Here is a 20,709-nt window from a genome sequence, read left to right on the forward strand (position 1 = left end):
TCCCATCGTGGGGACTGCTTCACAGAGGAAGATGACTCACTGAGCCCAAATCAGGAGAAACAAAACACTGTAAGAAGCGTTCCCACAAAGACCGCATGGAAGTCACCCCCTCAGTCCCAGTCTGATTAACAAAACGGTGGCAAAGCATCACTGCCGCAGAGGATTGACGCTGAAGTAGACCCCAGGTGCTGCGAGGAAGCCACATCCCAGGGAGCAGCAGGATGGCCCTGGTCACTGCCCAGGATCCCTAATGCCCACAGCAGCACTCGGCATTCAGCAGGCGCAAAGTCCATATTTACTCAGTGAATCGACTTTCAAATCCTGCAGCCTCAGGAAGTCAGCTGAGGACGCAGCCTGATGCTTCAGGGCTGCAGTGGAAGGGTGTTACTCTGACATGGGACTCACCCAGGTCAATGACCTGTAAGTGGAAGTGACGTGTCCTGCTTCAGGGTGGAAGCCCTTTTGAGCCAGTGTCTAATTTGCTACACCTCCTTTCCCCTGAGATGGAACATTCCAGACAGAGGAGGCTCAGCATTCCCGAGTGACGACAGTGTGGAACCCATTCCTTGATTCGGTTTGAGGTGGACATGCAGCAAGATCAAAAGAGAGAGAAACTTGTGCTATTTTAAGCCCCTGAGATTTGAGGATGTTTGTTACTGCAGCTGAACCTAGCCTGTCCTGACTGATACACTGTTGCTGGGATTAGCAAGGAGTGACATCACCAGAAAAGGTGAAATGACTAGAGTTGCCCTCTATTTACATTTAACTTAAACAAATCCACTTCTCTAGAGAAAAATAATCTGATGCCTGCGGCATGTTTTACCTGCCCTTCTGCTCTTTCAGTGAATGTGAGATTAGACACAAAATCATCTCGTGCCCTCAGCTGCACATTCCTTCATGATCTGCATGCCTCAGGATACATATTTTTTGGAAAATATGGCCACTGAGCCCCAAACAATGACTTTAGCTGGGGTTTCACCAAAACTCAGCTCCAATACTAGAAGGAAACTGGCAATGGAGGGGTGGCCCTGCAAGAGGACACGCCCCCTTCCTAGCAGATGTCCAGGGATCATTCTGTTCCTGTGTGGTTCCCGCCTTGCTGGTTATAGGTGACTCTACTGCACAGAAGGTGAGTCTCGACCCCACCAGGCGCTCACAATCAAGTGGTCCTGTCCTCCTCACCCTCAGGCTGACCCAGCCTCTGGCAGGAGGACCCCGACAGGACGTGCAACACACCGGCCTGGCCCTGCTCTGATTCTGCACTGGCCCTGCCCACTCCTTCCATCCCCCACCCTCCACTCCTGCATAAGGAGGACAGGCCAGCCCAGCAGGGAGTTTCCTCATTACCCTCACTCTCCAAGTGGCCTCTGCCATCTGCCAACAAAGGATGACCTTGAGGAGGACTTCAGGGTTGCACAAGGAAGCCCCCTTGCAGGCATTCCTCCCATGGCCACTGATGCCAGCATAGCAAGGATGCTCTAAGGATGCTGCCAAGTATGCCTGGCTAAGGAGCTGGTCATTGAGCATAATGGCTCTTCCAAATGGCTAAACAGAAGCCTTGGTGCAAACCTACTTTTGTACCAGGATCTAGAACTCCCTTAATAGAGATACAGCCCTGTTTTGGTTTTGTTTGTTTTGTTCTTAGTCAGCATCCATTTTCCTCCATCACAAATCAGATTGGTTTTTCCAGATCAATGTGGATGCCAAATGACTCAGGTCAATCACTGCTGCCCCTCCAGTGACCCATGAGCTCGCCCTGGATCTTGCCCTGGACTAACACATTCTCATGCTGTGCAGAAAGGAATTCACATGGAGGGAAGCCTGGGGCTGCTACTTTAAGAAGGGTCTGCTGACAAGTCAGGCTGCACTGCGACCGGGAACGCAGTTTCTAAACCTTTCCCTACATCAGTGGGACAGGCTCCCTAGGTGACAGGGCCATTTCCCTGTAACTAGACTGTGGGCCCATCCTGGTTTGTGCTGAGTGCCTGCCTAGCTCAAGCAGTCTGGAATTCTGGCGTGTGCTGGGCAGAGGTGCCCGCATGACCAGTGCCCAACAGATCCTGTATGCTGTATCTACTCAGCGTCCTTGGACATCATCCCTGCATGCATATAGCTGCATTTTTTGTTGTTGTTGCATAGTGGGCACTTCAGGTGGTCTTCCTGGGGGAGAAGGGCATAGGATGTCTGCACATGGATTCTTCAGACATCCCATCTCTTTGCCCTCAGGACCCACTCTGTGCTCATCCTGTGTTTCTGTAACAGGTCTGAGCCAGGAGGACAACTCTTTACTGAGTCCTGGACTCATCAACCATGCTGGGGACCTGGGGACCCTGAAAATCGTGCATGATTGAGCTCATGTGAGCCCTGAGCCACAAACCTTCCCATCCAGTGGGGACTGGAAAAGTTGTTTCATCTTCAGGGCTCATGGCTCAAGCTCTTTTTCCAGGAAGCAGTCTTCTCTGATCATCCTAAGTGGCCCTGGGTCACCTGCTCTCTTGTCACCTGACTGCTCGTGTCTGCCTGAGCGAGCAGCTCCCTACTCACTCATCTGTGCCCCTGCGTCATCTGTGTCCCCGTACCCAGCGGGGCTCCACATAGGGCCTGCCATCTGTGCAGCATCGCAGCCTCCGTACCTGAACACGGCCTGGGGAGTACCCTGTGCTCAGAGCTTGGTGGTGGTGGTGGGTTGGGGGGGACCTCCCTCTCCCTATCTGGTGTTTCATGGCCTCTTTGCATTCTCCCAATGCATGCACAGGATGGCAAGGGAGCGGGAAGGAGGGATAAGCCAAGAAACATTGTTCATCAAGATACATGCTGCAGCACCTCATTTTAATAATAAAAAACACCCAGAAGAACTTATCCTATGTTCTGACAAAAATTGGGAGAAATCTGGAAATTCCCTTCCTTTTGTGGAATTCTAAAGTAGGGTTCTGGCACACATGTCCCCTAAAATTAAAAAAAAATCAACTGCTTTACAGGAGAAAACTGGGCCTGCGACCTGTTTAACCTTCACTGGAGAGAAAGTTCCGTAACCAAGCAGGGTACTTCATTGTCTACACTGGGAACTTCCCCTGAGGTTACATTAAATGGCTCTGTGATTAGAAGTGATCCCTCAGAACCACGCAGAGTGAAGTCTCCCTGCTCTCCACTCTGCTTCCTGAACACAAATGTGATGGGAACGCATTAACATTCACCGCAGGTACTACTGTTGCCTTTGTCGGAACAAAAGTTCCAAGTACATCACAATGTCATCGAGAGGTCGCTGGATGAGAAGGGAAACAAGCGAAGCTGAGCAGCCCGCCTGGCAGACCCCAATGCAGACCCCAGAGCCAGGTCCCTGGGTCCAAGTCCCAGCTCGCTGCTTGGCTGGCTGATCCTCCAGGCACCTTGGCCAGCGTCATGTGCAGAACAGGGCTCAGAGCAGGTGGGAGGGAGCTTACACCGATTCACACCCATCAAGGGTGGTGCATCGAGTACGCGTGGGGAGCGCCGGCCGCCCCTGTACCATCCCAAGTCCTGCTATGCTGGTCACTCCCTCGGTGCTATGAGAGGCTCTGTCACACACCCCTGGCTGTGCCCAGCTGTTCCCAGCTTGCTGGCTGCACCTTCTTCTCCATCATGGCCGAGGTGGGAGGGAGGAAGTGAGGGAGGCACTTACCTTTTCCGATGGAGGGAGCCAGTCCGTTCATGAACCTTGGGAAAGACTTGCTGGGGGACGAGGGGACATCCAGGGAGGCCACGGTGCTGCCGCCCAGCAGGTCGATCTTGCCAGCGTGCTGGCGAAACTGTTCCAGATCCCGGGACAGCAGGCTGAACTGCTCACTCTGCGTCCGGCATTTCTCCTCCAGCTCCCGCACCTTGCACTGCGCACGGAGACCCAGACTCGCGGTTAGGGGGTGGCCTGGGCTTCTGGGGCCCCGTGTGTCCGCACACAAGTGTGTGTCTGTGCATGTCTGTGCATTGCACGTGTGTGCACAAGACTGAGTGTTGTGTGTGCATGTGTGGATGACAGTGTGTGTGTGTGTGCATATGAAAGTGTATGGTCTGAGTGTGTTTGCACACGTGCGTGCATGTGTGTGGTGGTGGTGGTGGGGCTGCCTCCTGCCTCCACGTGAGAATGGTGGCTGAGCAAATCAAGCTTCCTGTCAGTTGGAAGCTTGGCCGTCAGCCAGGTTCTCTCGTAGGGCAAACGTGGGAAAGCACAGGTGCCAAGAAACCCTGCAAACACTCAGATCTCAGCCAACCGCGGATTGTTCTCGGCTCTGTGTGCAGCCCAGGCACTTTGTGGTTGGCACGCCTCACTGTAGCTGCTTGAAATTTGGAGCAGGAGGTGGTGAGAGCCCAGCTTTGGGGACGGCTCAGTTGCTAACTCCACGGATGCGGTTTTCTGGTGGAGGCCTCTGCCCCTAAACTGCAGAACCCCAGGGCACACTGCTTTAGCATTAAACGGAATTGCTACCTGCTTGCTTGGGTTAGCAACATCACTGCCATCTGCAGACACCGGGGATATTTAGGAGGCGGGAGTGTCCCTGGGTACACATGGCAGGGAGGGTACCATGGGCAGCACCCCCATACACCCCCATCTTTGCCTGCTTCTGGTTCTCAGTTGGGTGGGCGTGATCCCGCCATACTCCCCTTCCTGGGGAACCGAGATCCATACTCCCTACACTTCCTCCCTTGGTGCAAAAGCAAAACTCTGTTTCCTGCAACAAGAATTCCCTGCACCAGTCCACAGCTGGACACCCACCTGAGAAGAGGCGCATGGAGGGTCCACTTTGCCTCCTCCCCTGCTGTTCCCTTCGTGCCACACACCGCCCCCCATTCCAGTAGCTCCTTGATTATTTCTCATCTCTCTCTTAGATCATTTAAGCGCCAAGCTTGTGCTTTCTGGTCTCCTGACACATCTTCAATGCTTTGCATAATACTGGCACATCCTAGGTGCTTTTTGCCGAAGCGATGAAGAGAGAGGGCTCCCTGATTTGCAGGCATCATGCTCCTCATGGCAGTGGCTTGTTCCATCTGTGTGGTGGTCCTGCCTCGTCTCCCTTCCTTTGTGATAAGTGGACAGCGTCATCCGCTGTATTATTAACTGTGTGCATCGTCTGACTTCTTCCACTAAAATGTCGGCTCTGTGAGGGCAGGAATTTCTGTCTCCTTCTTTCTCACTCAGCACTCAAACTAGAGCTTGGTACCAAGTTGGGGCTTGAGAGATGTCTGGATTCATGTAGGTGAGCAGACAGGGATATGGACAGTGGTAGACCGATGCTGTCTTCCTCCCCCTTCTCCCTCCTCCCTCCTCCCTCTCCCCCTCCCACTGGTATTAAGCGTTCAGCTCCTTAGGCCAGAGTGAAGTGCTATTTATGTCTGAGATCATGGAATTCTGAAAATAGACCTAACAAATCCCAAACCTATAATTAATTTCTTTGATACATTAAAATAATTGGCAAGATTCTCTTAAAAGGCTGAATGAGCTTGGGCATGATGGCTGTCTCCACTGAGGAAGACACAGAGGAGACACTGGGCTCCTCCGGGCACAGGTGTGGACAGGGAGCAATCTGCCTCCTGCCTGGGTCGCCCATCGCGAAGATGCAGGACCTGCCAGGAAGCAGCTCTGACCCCAGGATGGCAACTGCCGATGCCTCAAGGCCAAGCGCTGTGGTTTTCTGGGCTCAGTCCTGAAGAAGAGACTTTTGCTCCAAGGTCCTCAGGTGGGGAAAAGCAGCTGCCAACAGCCTCAGGTTAGAAGGGCACTAGAAGAGCCCTGAGATCACCTGTTTATCCAGGTGTGCCACCAGCTGCCATGGTAGTGCATGTGTGTGTGTGGAGGGGTGGGGGTGGGGGTGTGAAGTGATTGTGGAAGGATACAGCACTATTTAAATAGCCACATTCTCATTTTAATGTGCATGAGAAAAATGCAACTGGCCATCAGATCCTTCATGTGTACATCCTCTGTATGTATGTAAAAATGACCTAACTAACTCAAAACACAGATTATTCTTTGATGCAACTTTTGTGAAATAATAAAATTAAAGTGATGGAGAACTGATCAGTGGTTGTCAGGGTCTGGAGTTGGGGGAAGGGTCTGACTTTTAAGAAGTAACATTTCCCTGGTGGTCCAGTGGATAAGAATCTGCTGGCTAATACAGAAGACACGGGGTCGATCCCTGGTCCAGGAGGATTCCACATGCCGTGGAGCAACTAAGCCTGTGAGCCACAATTACTGAGCCTGTGCTCTAGAGTCCATGATCCACAATAAAAGAAATCACCATAATGAGAGGCCTGTGCACGACAACGAAGAATAGCCTCCACTCACCACAACTAGAGAAAGCCTGCACACAGCAACGAAGACCCAGGGCACCCACCAAAAAAAAAAAAAAAAAGTAACATAAAGGTGTGACTTTGGTGGGGTGGAAAGTACTCCGGATGGTGGTATATGAATCTATATGCACCATCAAATCCCATGGAATTTATCACCAGAGGAAGGACAAAGAATGACTGTTTGTATGTAGTTTGGCTGCTGACACTGTGCCCACATCAATTGCCCGGTTTCAACAGTGAGCTCCAGTCACCTACGATGCTATCCATGGGGAGCTGGGTGAAATTATGCAGCACCCATCTGTGCTATTTTTGTAACTACTTGTGAATCTCACATTATTTCAAAATAGAATTTTAGAAAGTGTGCAGATTTAAAGAAAATATGAAATAATTGTGTAGGTGGCAGGCAGATACAGAGAAAACCTCAAAGGTGCTGGATGAACAGCTGGTGTGTGGAGACATCAGATTAGGGGCCTAGAGGGCTAAGAGCAGCCAAGGTCTCAGAAGCCCACATGGAGGTCAGGCATTCGAGGCACCTGGAAACAGCCCAGGGCAGGAGCTGATACCGAGTAGGGCCCTGTGGGGCTCCTGGACACAAAGCTTTTCTGTGTCCCCCGTTTCTTTGATTATAGGAAATAATCTTCATTCAGCCTCCATGACCATCAGTGAGTCTCAAGAGGCAGATCTCAGTTTTTAATTAGGGAAGGGAGGGGTTGAAAGACCAGGGAGAAACAGCCAAGAAAAACAATAGTGCAGCCTTGGGGCAGGGTCCTGGTTCCCCGTCAATGGATATAAACAATATCTTTGAGCTATTTTGCAGATACTGAACTCCCTCCAGGTGGAAGAAGCTAGGGATTAATGATGGATAATGGTAGGCTGCCCACAAGCAGCCCCCAGACCAGTTGGACCTGAGGTTGATGATGCTGACTCCCCCTTATCTCACCACCAACCCACCAGAAGAATGTCCATGAGCTCATCATGCCCTCTTTGAGCTATTACTATAAAACTTCTCACTACCCTCTCCGAGTGGGGGACACGTGGTATTTCGAGGTGTGAGCCCACTGTATCCCCCTTTGCCTGGCAAAGCAATAAAGCTATCATTTTTGACTTCACCCAAAACTCTGTCTCCAAGATGTGATTCAGCAGCAGTGCACAGAGAAGCTAAACTGGGCATCAGAGCTCCTGACTTGCTTTGCTGGGGGAAGGTGGGCACGGGGATGGCAGAGGGGAGACTGTGTGCTCCCAGAAGGCCCTGGGGGACTCAGACAAAGCCAGGGAGAGAGGCTGGTGCTCACGCAGAGGCGATGGACCACTGCACATTTAGGTACTACTGTGAACTCCACCTCCTGGGTACCACCACTTTGCCAGTCCAGAACCCGAGCTCTCGGAGGGTCTCCTTCCAAGGAGCAAATCTTTGTTCAGGGTCCTCTTCACTGATGGGGACTGTGGTGGGTGATTTCCCCTGGCAGCTGCCATGGGGTATGCCTGTAGAAAGGAGGGTTGGCTCTGATGTGAGTGATGAGGGGAAGGTCCTGGGAGGAGGTGGATCAGAGGTAATGTCAAACCATTGCTATAAATTGAACATCCACAGAGATGGTGGGGAATGCTCATGAGAGGAGGGGAGCAGGGCAAACCCATAAGATCTTTGGGGACCATGGTGAATCAGGGCATTAGAGGAATGTCTACTTCTTAGCATTGGGCCAGACCCACCGTGGGCAAAACTTCCTGTTTTCCAAGAGAGGCAAAGAATCTTCATGTTAATGTTAAAAAAAAAAAAATCTCTCAGTCATTAATAGTCGGAGGGTATGTCGAGGCTTACTGTCCAACACGGCTCCTGTCGAGATGGACACGGCCAGGGGGCCGCCACTTTGTGATTTTACTTAATGTGACCACATGGGTAGCAGTGCCAGCGCCAGGTTGGGTTGGATGGGCCTCATGGCCCTGTGCACGGACTCCGCTGCACCCACCCAAGTCTGAGACACACAGGATGATCCCCACAGAATCTGGGGCCTGGTGGCTCTGGCATTTATAGTTTACAGTTCTCCTGGATGGAGAGCATATGCTCAGGGACTGGAATTTCATTTTGGCACACCCGGTGCCAGAAATGAGAATCCCACCCCAGGTGTGGTCAATGCAGATGTTAGGAAGGCTGTGCACCAGAGGCAGCTGCCCCAAAGCTATCCAACACCTGTATCTCCCTCCAGCTCTAGGCATGCCCACTTAGTATGAGCAACGTCAGAAGAAAATTGGTAAATGGTAGGCTTTTACCTAGGCCTGAAGCAGGGGAGACGTGGACAATCATTGGTGAAATGAAAGGTACTCAAAATATGGGGTATGTTAGTGGTACCCCACCCTTGAATGATTAGTGCATAAGGCTAGTATACTTTGGGGGCTTCCCAGGTGGCGCCGTGGTAAAGAATCTGCCTGCCAATGCAGGAGATGCAAGAGATGCTGGTTCGATCCCTGTGTCGGGAAGATCCCCTGGAGAAGGACATGGCAACCCACTCCAGTGTTCTTGGCTGGAAAATTCCATGGACAGAGGAGCCTGGTGGGCTACAGTCCATGAGGTCACCAAAAGCCAGACATGACTGAGCAACATAAGCGAACACTGGTATACTTTGGGAGATGGACCCCAAGGCTGGGTCTAGAAATGGTCCTCTGTGTGGATACTGATTCGGCAGATTTCTGGTGCCCGAGGCCACCAGAACCAGGGTCTTCTCCTCAGTTTCCGCAGGCGTTGGTGGAGGAGGTGCCCAAAGGGTCAGAGAAGAAGGAAGTGATGCTTTGTGCCTGCTCATCAACAAGCGCTTTGTAATATGCGTCTGCACACGTGTGACAGTGTGGTCTGAGACTTGCTTCCATGCGACCTGCCAATGAAGTTGTAGGGCTAACCCCCTCTCACCTCCCATTTCTACCCCAAAGATTCTAAGAGTCCTGCATGATCACACCTAATTGTTTATCCCTATTTTCAATTCCTTGTTTTGTTTCTCCTCTGGGTATCTGAGGACATGGCTTCAAGGCAATAAGGATGCTGGTTCCTAAAAGTCAGGCAGCTGCAGATGTCTTTTCTAATTTCAGGGGGAGAAGGTCTGAATGGCTAATGGATGAGACATAGGGACCCAGGAAACCCGAAGAACGTCTCATAAGTGAGTGTTTCCTCTGGAGACTTCCCCAGGCTTTCCTGATGTTTCCCTCTTCCAGGAAGGAGGCAGGTTTTCCTCCAGAGCCTCCTCTGCATACACACTCAGGGCCTGGCTGCAGCTGGTCTCTGATGCTGAGCCTGGCAGCTGAGGCAGAGTCCCTCCCATGACCCCGAGCTGCTACCAGAAGGAACCAGTTCCAAGTGATGGAGAAAGAAAACAGCAACCCCACTGACCAGCCCTGGCCGACTTATTGGGATGTCAATACTGACCTCAGGATGCAGGGCACCATCCCTCCGGCTTGGGTGGCAAGGCTGGCGGGGCAGAACCGCGCCCACATGAGTTAACCCGGCTGCTTGCGTGTCCCCATCCCTGGCTCCGCTCCCCCTACCCCAGAGACCTGCCACCTGCAGCATCAGGAGCGGAGGGCGGCTGTGTTTCTGACCACAGCGGAACAGATGGCACAGTCATCGGGCAAGTAAACTCTAATTGGGATAAACAGCGGAGACTTGCAAATTTGGCTGTGGGTATTTATAAAGATGAAGGAAAATACATCCAAAGACATGCCTGCTAGCACTCCCAAGGTCCTCCACTCTGGGTTTCTCATCTGAAAAACTTTTGGGGTTTGTAAAAGACAGCAAATGAGTAGGGGGTAGTGCCCTCTAATGTGTCCAAATCAGGACCGTTTTGAGAATCCAGGGACACGGTGAACTCTCAATACTTAACACAGCAAAGTCGGGGATTGGGGGCGTCTCGGCAGGGCTGGGTTGCTGTGTAGCAATGATTTGGGAGTAAGCTGTTCTGTGTAGTATCTTTATGTGTAAACAAGTTTTGTGATGCTATTCATTATTTACTGAAAACCTGCTATGTGCTGGGTCCTGCTGGGGGCTTTCTATGCATGACTGCTGATGGCCAGAGAGACTCTGAGGGTAAGTTGACGGAGCCCGTTGTATGAATGAGAAAAACAAGGCCAGATGGACTAAAGACCAAGGTCACATCCCCAGGAAGTGGCAGGACAGATGCAAGCCTGTCTGACTCCAGGATCTGGGCTGTGTCTAGATCGCTGACCTCCCTCTCACTCACTCAGGGGACCTGGAGGCAAGTCACATAAGCTCATTGGGCCTCAGTCTCTTCATCTGTAAAATGGGGGAGAAACTTGCCTTCCAGGACAATAACATATTATTAAGTCCAGACTCTCGCAGGCATGGTAGGGGTTCCATAAGCAGAAGCTAAGATCTTTTGTCCTCTATGGGCAAAGGACACTCAGTTCAGTTCAGTTCAGTTCAGTCGCTCAGTCGTGTCTGACTCTTTGTGACCCCATGAATCACAGCACGCCAGGCCTCCCTGTCCATCACCAACTCCCGGAGTTCACTCAAACTCACGTCCATCAAGTCAGTGATGCCATCCAGCCATCTCATCCTCTGTTGTCCCCTTCTCCTCCTGCCCCCAATCCTTCCCAGCATCAGGGTCTTCTCCAGTGAGTCAGCTCTTCGCATGAGGTGGCCAAAGTACTGGAGTTTCAGCTTTAGTGTCAGTCCTTCCAATGAATACCCAGGACTGATCTCCTTTAGGATGGACTGGTTGGATCTCCTTGCAGTCCAAGGGACTCTCAAGAGTCTTCTCCAACACTACAGTTCAAAAACATCAATTCTTCAGTGCTCAGCTTTCTTCACAGTCCAACTCTCACATCCATACATGACCACAGGAAAAACCATAGCCTTGACTAGACGGACCTTTGTTGGCAAAGTAATAACTCTGCTTTTTAATATGCTATCTAGGTTGGTCATAACTTTCCTTCCAAGGAGTAAGTGTCTTTTAATTTCATGGCTGCAGTGATTTTGGAGCCCCCAAAATAAAGTCTGACACTGTTTCCACTTTTTCCCCATCTATTTCCCATGAAGTGATTGGACCAGATGCCATGATCTTAGTTTTCTGAATGTTGAGCTTTAAGCCAACTTTTTCACTCTCCTCTTTCACTTTCATCAAGTCAATTAACTAGTGACTCAATCACCCTTGCTTCTCAGATGGCATCATGGTGTGCTACTAAATCTCTTCAATTGTATCTGATTCTTTGAGACCCTCTGGACTGTAGCCCACCAGGCTCCTCTGTCCATGGAATTCTCCAGGCAAGAATACTGGAGCGGGTAGCCATGCCCTCCTCCAGGGGATTTTCCTGGCTCAGGGATCAAACCCACGTCTCTTCTGCCTTCTGCATGGGTAGACGAGTTCTTTACCACTAGCGCCACCTGGGAAGCCCTCTTTCATGGTGATGTCCAGTTAAGAAATACCCTCCACTGCCAGTTTCACACCTACACCTGTACCAGCTCTTCCATGTAGCTACATATACACAGACAAACCCCATCAATTCACCTAAACTGGCTCTGGATTCCAGGACAAGTGACTGCTCTGAACTCTAGAATCTTTACAGGATGATGTCATGTTGACACTAAAATGTAACAAAGTAATAACCAAAGGGAGACTCTGGTGAAGATGACTCTAATGCTTTGTATCCTATAATGTGTATTGATTCAGCACATTATTAAAACACAAGTGTCTTAAACATTTGTTTTAGTTCACATGATGAATGCCTTTATCAAATCCAACTAAAACGTAGTGAATTCTGCACTGGTGGGTCTGGATCATTGGAGTCTTTTGCTTCTGTACAGACATGCTTTCAGCACAGAGATGTCCTGTGTGCAGATAAATACATTTCACGGGTGGGACCTCAGAACCCAGGGCTGCCTGTTGACTGTAGCTTTTGCCCTCAAGGTACCAACTGTGGTGAGATGGGGAGCATTAGGGAGATGAAGCTGGTGTCAGAAGGTGAGCCCCCAAATACCTGAGCATCCCGGTTTCTTTGTTCCTAACAACCTCGTTCTCCAGCTAAGACTCATGGGTACAGGGTTGCCAAGGTTATTCCCAGTAGGCAGAGAACCCATGCCCACCAGAATTACTGGGCGAAAGAGAATTCTTAAGAGATTTAAATGCAAAGCATTAAGTTTAAGCTTCTTTATCTGAGCACTTCTCAGATTCTCAACTTGGCTAATATTGTCACACTTTAGTAGCAAAATTGCACTGCCTTATAAGGACTCCAGAATTCAGATGCGGCAGAGCCATGCCACAGGGCCCCCACTCAGGGTGACTGCTCTTCCTAGCCTCTCCTGTAGGTCGTTAGCTCTGGCTGGTGACCCAGAAACAGAGGTGACACCTGTTGCCTCTATAGCTGAGACATAGAAGAGCTCTCCCTGCCACCACAGTGATCAGGAAGCCGTATACTCTGGCTGGCACAGCCTCAAGATACAGGGATCCTGGATCCCTGAGTTACCATGTGGAGGGGAGCTGCATGGAGGATTCACATATCTGCAGTGGCAAGAAATGAACCCTTGTGCTGAGTGCAAGATTTTGGTGTTTGCTACTACAACACACCTGTGCCTAACCTGACTTACACCAAGAGACCAAGAGATTAACCACAAGGACACTCCCTTGCCAGATGATCAGGGAGCATCTTAACACAAGACACGCAGCAGCATGGAATCTGAGGCCTTGTTTAGGGACCCGTGGGAAAGTTTTCATTTTAATTTTGTTTAAAATCAGGGAAAAATGAATATAATAATGAATCCAAGCTGGATTACATTTATCTTTGTACCCAAGCAGATGTAAAATATAATTTTTAATATCTTAAGGGAGGAAGGGTCCCATGAAAGCAAAAGGAGCCCAGGACCCATAAAAGTCACTGGGCAGCCCAGATGCTGACCCCCACCTTGAGATTCATGGCCCTATCTGCTCTTGGATGAGAATTGAGGATGAATGGAACCCGTTCAGGTTCTTTCTGGCGTCACCTGCAGGTGGACGCCTTAGTTCAGGAAGTGGCCAACAAGCTCTGGGAGCCCTGAATAATTAGCCGCAAACAAACAAGGCGCATACACAAAGCCCTCAGTACTGACACACAGGTGGGTACCAGCTCATCACGAGTGAAGATGCCCCCTGCAATGGATCCCGGAGCTCACTGCCTCCCAGCCCAACAGGTGTTATGATTTATCAGCCCTACAGTCACAGACCATTTCTTCTTTGCACTTGACTTTCTCAGCGACTTGATACGGTGTTACCTGTGAATTCTCAGGGACTTCCCTGGTGGCCCAGACAGTAAAGCGTCTGTCTACAATGCGGGATATCTGGGTTCAATCCCTGGGTTACGAAGATCCCCTGGAGAAGGAAATGGCAATCCACTCCAGTACTATTGCCTGGAAAATCCCATCGACTGAGGAGCCTGGTAGGCTACAGTCCATGGGGTCACAAAGAGCTCTGCTCTTAGGAGCTGTGTGTCCTTGGCAGGGGGCTCAGCATCTCTGTGCTTCAGTTGTCTCCTTAGTGAAATGAGGAGGATGCTATCAACCTCTCTGGGTGGTATTAAAAGGGTTAAATTCCATCACACTTGTCACTCGTGACCACGCGATGTGCACTCCTGTCTCTGCTGATGCCCAGAGGTCGGAGTGAGCTGCCTGCCCACTGTTTCTGAGTCTGGCTGCTGCAGGAGCTGGGCCACCTTTTGGTGGCAGGAGAGCTGACCCTGCTTTGCAGGGAGGTCAGGATTCCTAAGTCAGAGGATGCTGCCATGCAGTGGTGGAGATTTTGGATTCTGGCGCCAAACTCCTGGGGTTGGCATCCAGACTCTGCCCCTGGCTCTCTGCCCCTGAGGCTTATTTCTCCGGACCATGCCTCAATTCCTCTGGTTGTCATGGATATAAAAAGGACAATATTTCTATCATCTCCTAGGTAACCCACAGATGCATTATGAACGATGCCCAGTTGAGAAGGATTCAATAAACACTGCTATTGGCACTGTTGTAGTTACAGCTATTTTCTTTTGCTTCTTTGTCCTGAGCTAACTTTATATAGTGTCAAGGAAGCTACGTAACTAGCACCTGCTCTTAGGCTGTTAGGTTTTCAAGCAGAGCTCTCCATTCCAACTCTGAAAAGGTGTTTTCAGTTGACTCTTGATCCTTGTCTTTGCTCAGCCTGCCAAGCCAGCCCGGACCAGTCCTCAGGTGTCCTGACCAGGAATAAAGACACCTCCTCTCACCCGCAAACATCCTGGCTGCTCACTCATCAGAAAACAGGACTGAGACGTCCACAGAACCAGATGTGTGCATGTGAGTGTTTCGAGGGGTTTTAACCTAACACTACTTCCAGGGCAGCCCTTCTCTATCACTCTGTGTTATCCCTAGCTGTGCCTTTCTGCTCAGTAGAGGATCTCACTGAAGTCAGGCATGGAAAGCACAAATTTTCAAATAAAAAGTACACTGCCTGCTAAGGATGCTCCTGAGGACCCAGTGGATGGGGACTCGCTCAGGTAGTTCCTGGTCAACACTTCCAGTTACTAAGGCGCTGAGCCAGGATTGGCCAAGATTCCCAGGTGCCCTACTCCTTCAGCTGCTTATCCTTCCTGTGACCAGCCTAGCAGACTCTCTAAACAACGCTTCTTAAACTGCCCATGGGGGTTGGTTAAAACGCAGACATCTGTGCCCCATCCCGAATTTCTGCTCTAGCAGGTCGCAGGCAGAAGCTGAGGATCTGTGTTCTAACGAGCTCCCGGGTGATGCCGATACTGAGGGTCCAGAAAGCGTACACTGGGTCTGGGAAGCCCACGCTGAGAACAAACCAAGAGTGAAGAAAGTCATCATCAGTTCTACAAATTCACGGCCAAACTCAGAGTTTTGGAAAAGGCTCAAAACCCTGTTTGGAGAGACAGTTCATCTCCCTTCTCCAGGTGGCTGCCTGCGAGAAGAACAAGGAAGGGCCCCTCCACTGCTGGAGAAGTCACTGCCCGCCCATGACACAGGATAGCAAGGGGGCCACTCAGGTGCAAGGCGTGAATACTGATGACCCACAGAATTCTGGGCTCTCGGCCGTGCAAGCAGGCGGCTGGCCCGAGGGCAGAATCATCCTGACAATTCTCCTCCCCGCGGTCATCTGAATTCACAGAACATCCTTCCAGCCTGAGAATGGAAGCCGGCTTTGCTGGGCTCACTCACCACTCACAGTGGACAGAACCCTGGGCCCCAGTGCCTGGATTAAAGCGTCTCCCTGGGGCAGAACTCCCACAAGCAGCTCCTTGGCTCCCCCCACCCCAGGGAGACCCGGACACCCACGACTGCATCAGAAGCTGCCCATGTTCAGAAGAGGGAGATGGAGCTGGCCCAGGGGCGCACGGCCGGTCCACTCACGGGAAAAAAACTTCACCAAGCACATGGGAGGGGAGGACATCACTCGCTAAAATACCTGCATGCTGTCCAGCGTGTTCTGGGTAAAGAGCAAAGCAAAACACAATGACAGGAAGACGTTGTGAATAAAAGAAAACCCAGGTTCTCAGCCCATCTGCGTGGCCTGCTCCGTTTTCCCAACCAAAGCATGTTACACCCGTCCCCCATGTGTCGGGGCCTGCACCCTGCACCAGCGCCCGGCAACGTGGCCTCAGCGGGGCTGTCACAGAGTGGCAGCTCAGAAGGCAGATTTAAACAACACAGACCATTAAATCGATGGGCTTGGGGTGACGGGAAGGAAAGAAACTGGACTTCCAGCCAGGAGACTATGCAAATCAAACTGCGGTGGGTGATCCTGCGAGGGGAATGAAATGCTGTTTCAGGGAGATGTATGGCCATTGGGAGGTCTGTTTCCAATCTCCTGGGTTATATATTTTCCCACCTGCTATTTATCACTCCCAGCCCTCCAGATATTCATTAGCTAATGGACGCTTTCAAAAAAATCAATTTTAATATATTTGATGATAATGATGAAACCGTTTCCTGGGGGAGGAATAGATTTTAAAAGGCAATGTAAGAGATGCACATATTCTGTTTTAAGTGGTCGCGCAGCTGCCCCGGGGGACAAGAGACAAGGTCATCTTAAAGAGGACAGGCGCTTCCCATAAGCAGAGACGCAGGCCCAGGGGAGAGGCCCTGCTGGCCTTTCTGGATGGAACAGAGCTAGGGGGGAGCGCTTGTGGGGCCGCCCCACGCTGTGCAGGCAGCTCTCCTGCTGTTGTGTCTTGAGTGAGGGGTCAGTAACTGGGGGACCTCTGTCTTCAACAGGGAGATTTCTTATGTCCATTTATTATGCATGAGGCATGCAGACTGCAAAGGCCCCCCGGGGGACCCCAGGAGTTTCCTCCACTCCCGAGGATATGGGAGGCCACCAACCGGGCGTAGAAGAGTGATTCTGACACGTTACCCCCTCCTGCCAAGCCCCCACCATCAGAGCCGGGGAGAAAGGCCTGCAGGTGGCTGGGGAGGGTGACTCCTGCTGTGCTCACGGGGACAGTGCCTGTGGTCGCTCCTCGACCGTGTTCACTGCTGCGATTTCCTTCACTGTCCTTTCTCTAAATCTGCAAATGCCTGCCCAGATGCCAGGTACTTCCTCAGGCTTAGCACTATCCCTTAAAATACCCTCATTCACCTGACACCTGTAGGGATGATCCACTTCCCTTTCTCCTGCAAGGAAGCAGGCTCACCCTCCCTGCTTCCCATCTAATCAGAGGAGAGCAGAGCACCTCTGAGACCCACATTTCTGATGCTGGCTGTGTGGCCACAGGAAAATTGTCTGCTTGCATGGACAACACGGGAGGATGTGTAAACAGCAGGAGTAATGGGTACCCAGTGGGCACTCAGTAAAGGTCGGTTACGACTTCTACAAAGCATTAACACAGCATGCCCTGAGCTCACCCACCCCCGGGAAGAAAACCAGCAAGGCTGGCTCGCTTACCTCTAGCAGCTGCACTGCACCTTCATGTTCCTTCTTAGCTTCAACCTGAGCCTTTTGGAGGATGAGAAAAGACAGAAGAGTGAACGTTTACAGCGGGAAAAAGGCAGCAGAAATAGAGATTAACGCCGCAGTTATCAGGGAGTGTAGGTCACTGATAGCCATTCCTCTAACAAGCCCCAACATTCTCAGGGCCTAAATCAGCTCTCATTTTTCCCCTTTCCTTTGGGCAAGATGGCATGTATTGGGGCTGGGTTTGACGTTCTTTGTAAAACCTGAAAAGCACCCCCTCATCTGGCAGAGAATGGAGAGGCTGGTGAGACTGGGCTGCTGCGTGAGGTGGTGAAGAGCCCACCTGCCAATACAGGAGATGTAAGAAAAGTGGGTTCGATCCCTGGGTTGGGAAGATCCCCTGGAGGAGGGCGTGGCAACCCACTCCAGTATTCTTGCCTGGAGAATCCCACGGACGGAGAAGCCTGGCGGGTTACAGCCCATGGGGTCGAAAAAGTCAGACTCCACTAAGCACGTGACATACAAGAAAGAATCTACCTGTTAAACTGAGATTTACATTCAGGATTCTCAGTTCTGGAGGAATATTTTCTCCAGGTGGCTGGAGAATAATAAAGAGAAGAGTTGGATATCATAAATAAGCCAGTGAGAGCTGTCTTAACAGCTTCTACTTCTCACTTGAAAACTTCCATTAGTCGGAAAGAGGGAAAGGCTTGGCTTCCCCAGCACAGACTAAAAGCGAGAAGTAGCCTGATATTTCCATAGTGTTCATTCATATGCATTTCATTCTCACATATTTCCAATGAGGCTTTTAAGAGCTGGGGAAGTGAATAGAACCCAGCAAATTAACTCGACCATTCTTGAATCCAGCTCAGTCTTCAAAGGCTCAAAATTGTTCCTTTCAAAGCAAAAACAAGAGCGACAATAAATCATGAAATGGGGTTGGAGTGGGGGAGACAAAACAGCTAGAGAACATACAGGGATTATATAAATAACACCACCATTGAGCCACTTGAGTCAAAGATAGTTTTCAACTGGCAGAATGAAAAACAACCAAAAACTCCATCGCAGGCTGTTAAAACACTGCCAAGCTGGCAGTAACAACTTCGTTTCTGGCTTCAAGCACAAATCAGGAGTTCGTTTTCGTAGGCTACTTGCAAGCTGGGCCATTTGGGCAATCAGAATAGACGGCTAAAATTAACAGTTAAAATTGGCAGTGCTGAATTCTTGCAGAATCTAGGCGACAGCTTCAGAGAGGCTCATTTTAGGGGCCACTGCCAACACATGGGGAAGCTGAGACCTTCATGGTTTCCTACAGAACACAGTAGACTTGAGAGGGTCTCTGACTCCTAGGGAGACCCACAGTCCTACAGTCAGAAGAAGGAGCCTGTCATCCAGGGGTGAAATGTCCAGGGGGTGAGTTAACATGCCAGCAAACACATCTATTTCAGGGGGAGGGGTAGCTGTTCAAAAGGGACATAGATTTCCTGCTGCCAAAGCTTTGGACATTTGGCTGGGACAGACCATACATGTAACACTCAGAGTAATAAGCTCCCAGGCACCTTGGTGATGGGGTTGGGAGTATGGATGCTGGGTGGGATGAGATGAGAGTGGGTGGGGGTCATTTACAGGTGCTGTTAATATCAACTCCACAGAAAAGACAGTGAGATTCATGGAACTAAATTATGGCATGTACAGATCCTCAAATCAGGTCCCCGGGTTCCACAGAGCTGAGGAAGCCGTGAGCATCAATCAATATCCCAGGCATGGATCGTAGGAGAAATCAAGACGCTGAATGAACTCAGAAGGTCAGCTTGAGATGTCCCTGTTCTCCACACACAACAACTAAATCCAAAACAAGCAAGGGGAGCATCTGACATGGAGGGAAAGCAGTTTTACGAGCTGCAGGGTAGGTTTGGTTTCTATTAGCAGTGAGCATGTCAAAATGGCCTTCAGCCTGGGAGCCTTCGTTTCCCACACGGGAGGAATTTAAAACAACAGTGGCATTTGCAGATGAATTTTAAATGTGGACAATTTAGCTCATGCACTGAGATTATAACTGCTACTTGTAATAAGATGAGGATGTAACCCACACAGGAAAAGGAAGCAGTTAGAGCGACTGGACTCTGCTCACCGGTTCCCTAGAGAGACACTAGAGTTCTGGAGTCAGGCCTCCAAGGGACCTGGCCCATGCTGTCTAACCTCAGGTCCTGCATCTGTGAGGGGACCTGCATCCCACAGGTTACAGTGAGAGCTGATTGCTGTCACCGCTCACACATTCAACAGACACTTACCAAGGATGGCCTGGAACTTACCATCAGTTATCCTGGTAATGTTACAGGACCAACTGATGGAGTCTTACTAGGTCTTTCCTGCAGTTATTCATTCATTCATCCATATTCATTCATTCAAGGTTCCTGAGTATCTCTGTTCATTCATTCATTCAAAGTTTCCGAACATCACTTGTTGAGTACCTGCTGTGTCAGGCAATGTCCTGGGAGTGCAGACACTCCACTTGGGATGCAGACAACAGGCAAAAAGGTACAATGAGCAAGTGGCATCACTAAAGGGGATGAGTGGGAGAGAACGCCAGAGCAGGGGTGATGAAGTCCATTCAGGCAGGGCAGCCGGGAGAGACTCCTATGACAACAATAAGCCAGCTCTGTCATTATTTGGGGGCCATGCATTCTCAGGGAAGAGCAGAGAGGGGGATGTTTGGGTGACAGAGAGGAGCCCAGTGTGGCTACAGGAAGGGCGACAGGGCAGGAGTCAGAGGTGGGCAGGGGTTTAAATAAGATGACAGATGTCTGCCTAGGACCAGGCCCAGAATATGCTACACTGAAAGCAAATGTTCATGGTGTAGCTTTTATTATCATTGTCATTGTCCATAGCCTATATTCACAGCCTGGCTCACTGCTGTGTTCTTAGCCGTCACAGAGCCAACATGCGATGCTCAAGGACTGTTTGCCAAATGAATGAAAGTGAGGATTCTCAGCCAAGCTCCTGGTTCAGTGATCTCCATGAAGCAGGTGTCCCATGGAAAAGTCCTCGTAGACAGGACTGTATCTGCTTGGACTTCTATTTTTTTTTAAGCTTACATCTCCACCAGCTACCAGAAATAAGGGTTGGCCAATGGTCTTGTCTCACCTAGACTCCCACTAGAATAGCCTTGGGCAGCTTGATCATTCATCCATTCTTCAATTCAACAGGTGTTCTCACTTGCCCACTATTTCCCTTGCTTCTCCCAATCACCATATTGAGCAGAGGGAAGAGCTGTACTTCCAGGGAGGAGGGGGAGGTTCCCTGGAGAAGGTTCTGGGTCCCTGACATCAGCTGAGTCCCTGAAAGCCTGGACCTTCCTTAGGGTGGCCAAGTCCAGAGGTGAAGCTGAAACCACAAAGCGATCTCCAAGGACTACACAGGGTCGGAAAATCCACTTGCATTTAATGGGAAGATATATCCTTGGCTTCCTTACACACATGCTGTACAT

At 50.4% G+C, this 20,709-nt stretch overlaps 1 protein-coding gene across 4 annotated transcripts in view; it reads right to left on the bottom strand.

Annotated features, from left to right (window-relative positions):
- RIMBP2 (RIMS binding protein 2) overlaps positions 1–20,709 on the bottom strand; it is a 126,831-nt gene that overhangs the window by 57,586 nt on the left and 48,536 nt on the right. For all 4 annotated transcript variants that reach the window (XM_018061416.1, XM_018061414.1, XM_018061415.1 and 1 more), the window contains exons 4-5: positions 17,214–17,264; positions 3,659–3,863 (exon numbers count right to left, since the gene is read on the bottom strand). In XM_018061416.1, the coding sequence (XP_017916905.1) occupies positions 3,659–3,863; positions 17,214–17,264 (256 nt within the window). The remainder of the gene's footprint in view (positions 1–3,658; positions 3,864–17,213; positions 17,265–20,709) is intronic.

Source organism: Capra hircus, chromosome 17 (genome assembly GCF_001704415.2).
Source record: "Capra hircus breed San Clemente chromosome 17, ASM170441v1, whole genome shotgun sequence".
Lineage (NCBI taxonomy): Eukaryota > Metazoa > Chordata > Mammalia > Artiodactyla > Bovidae > Capra > Capra hircus.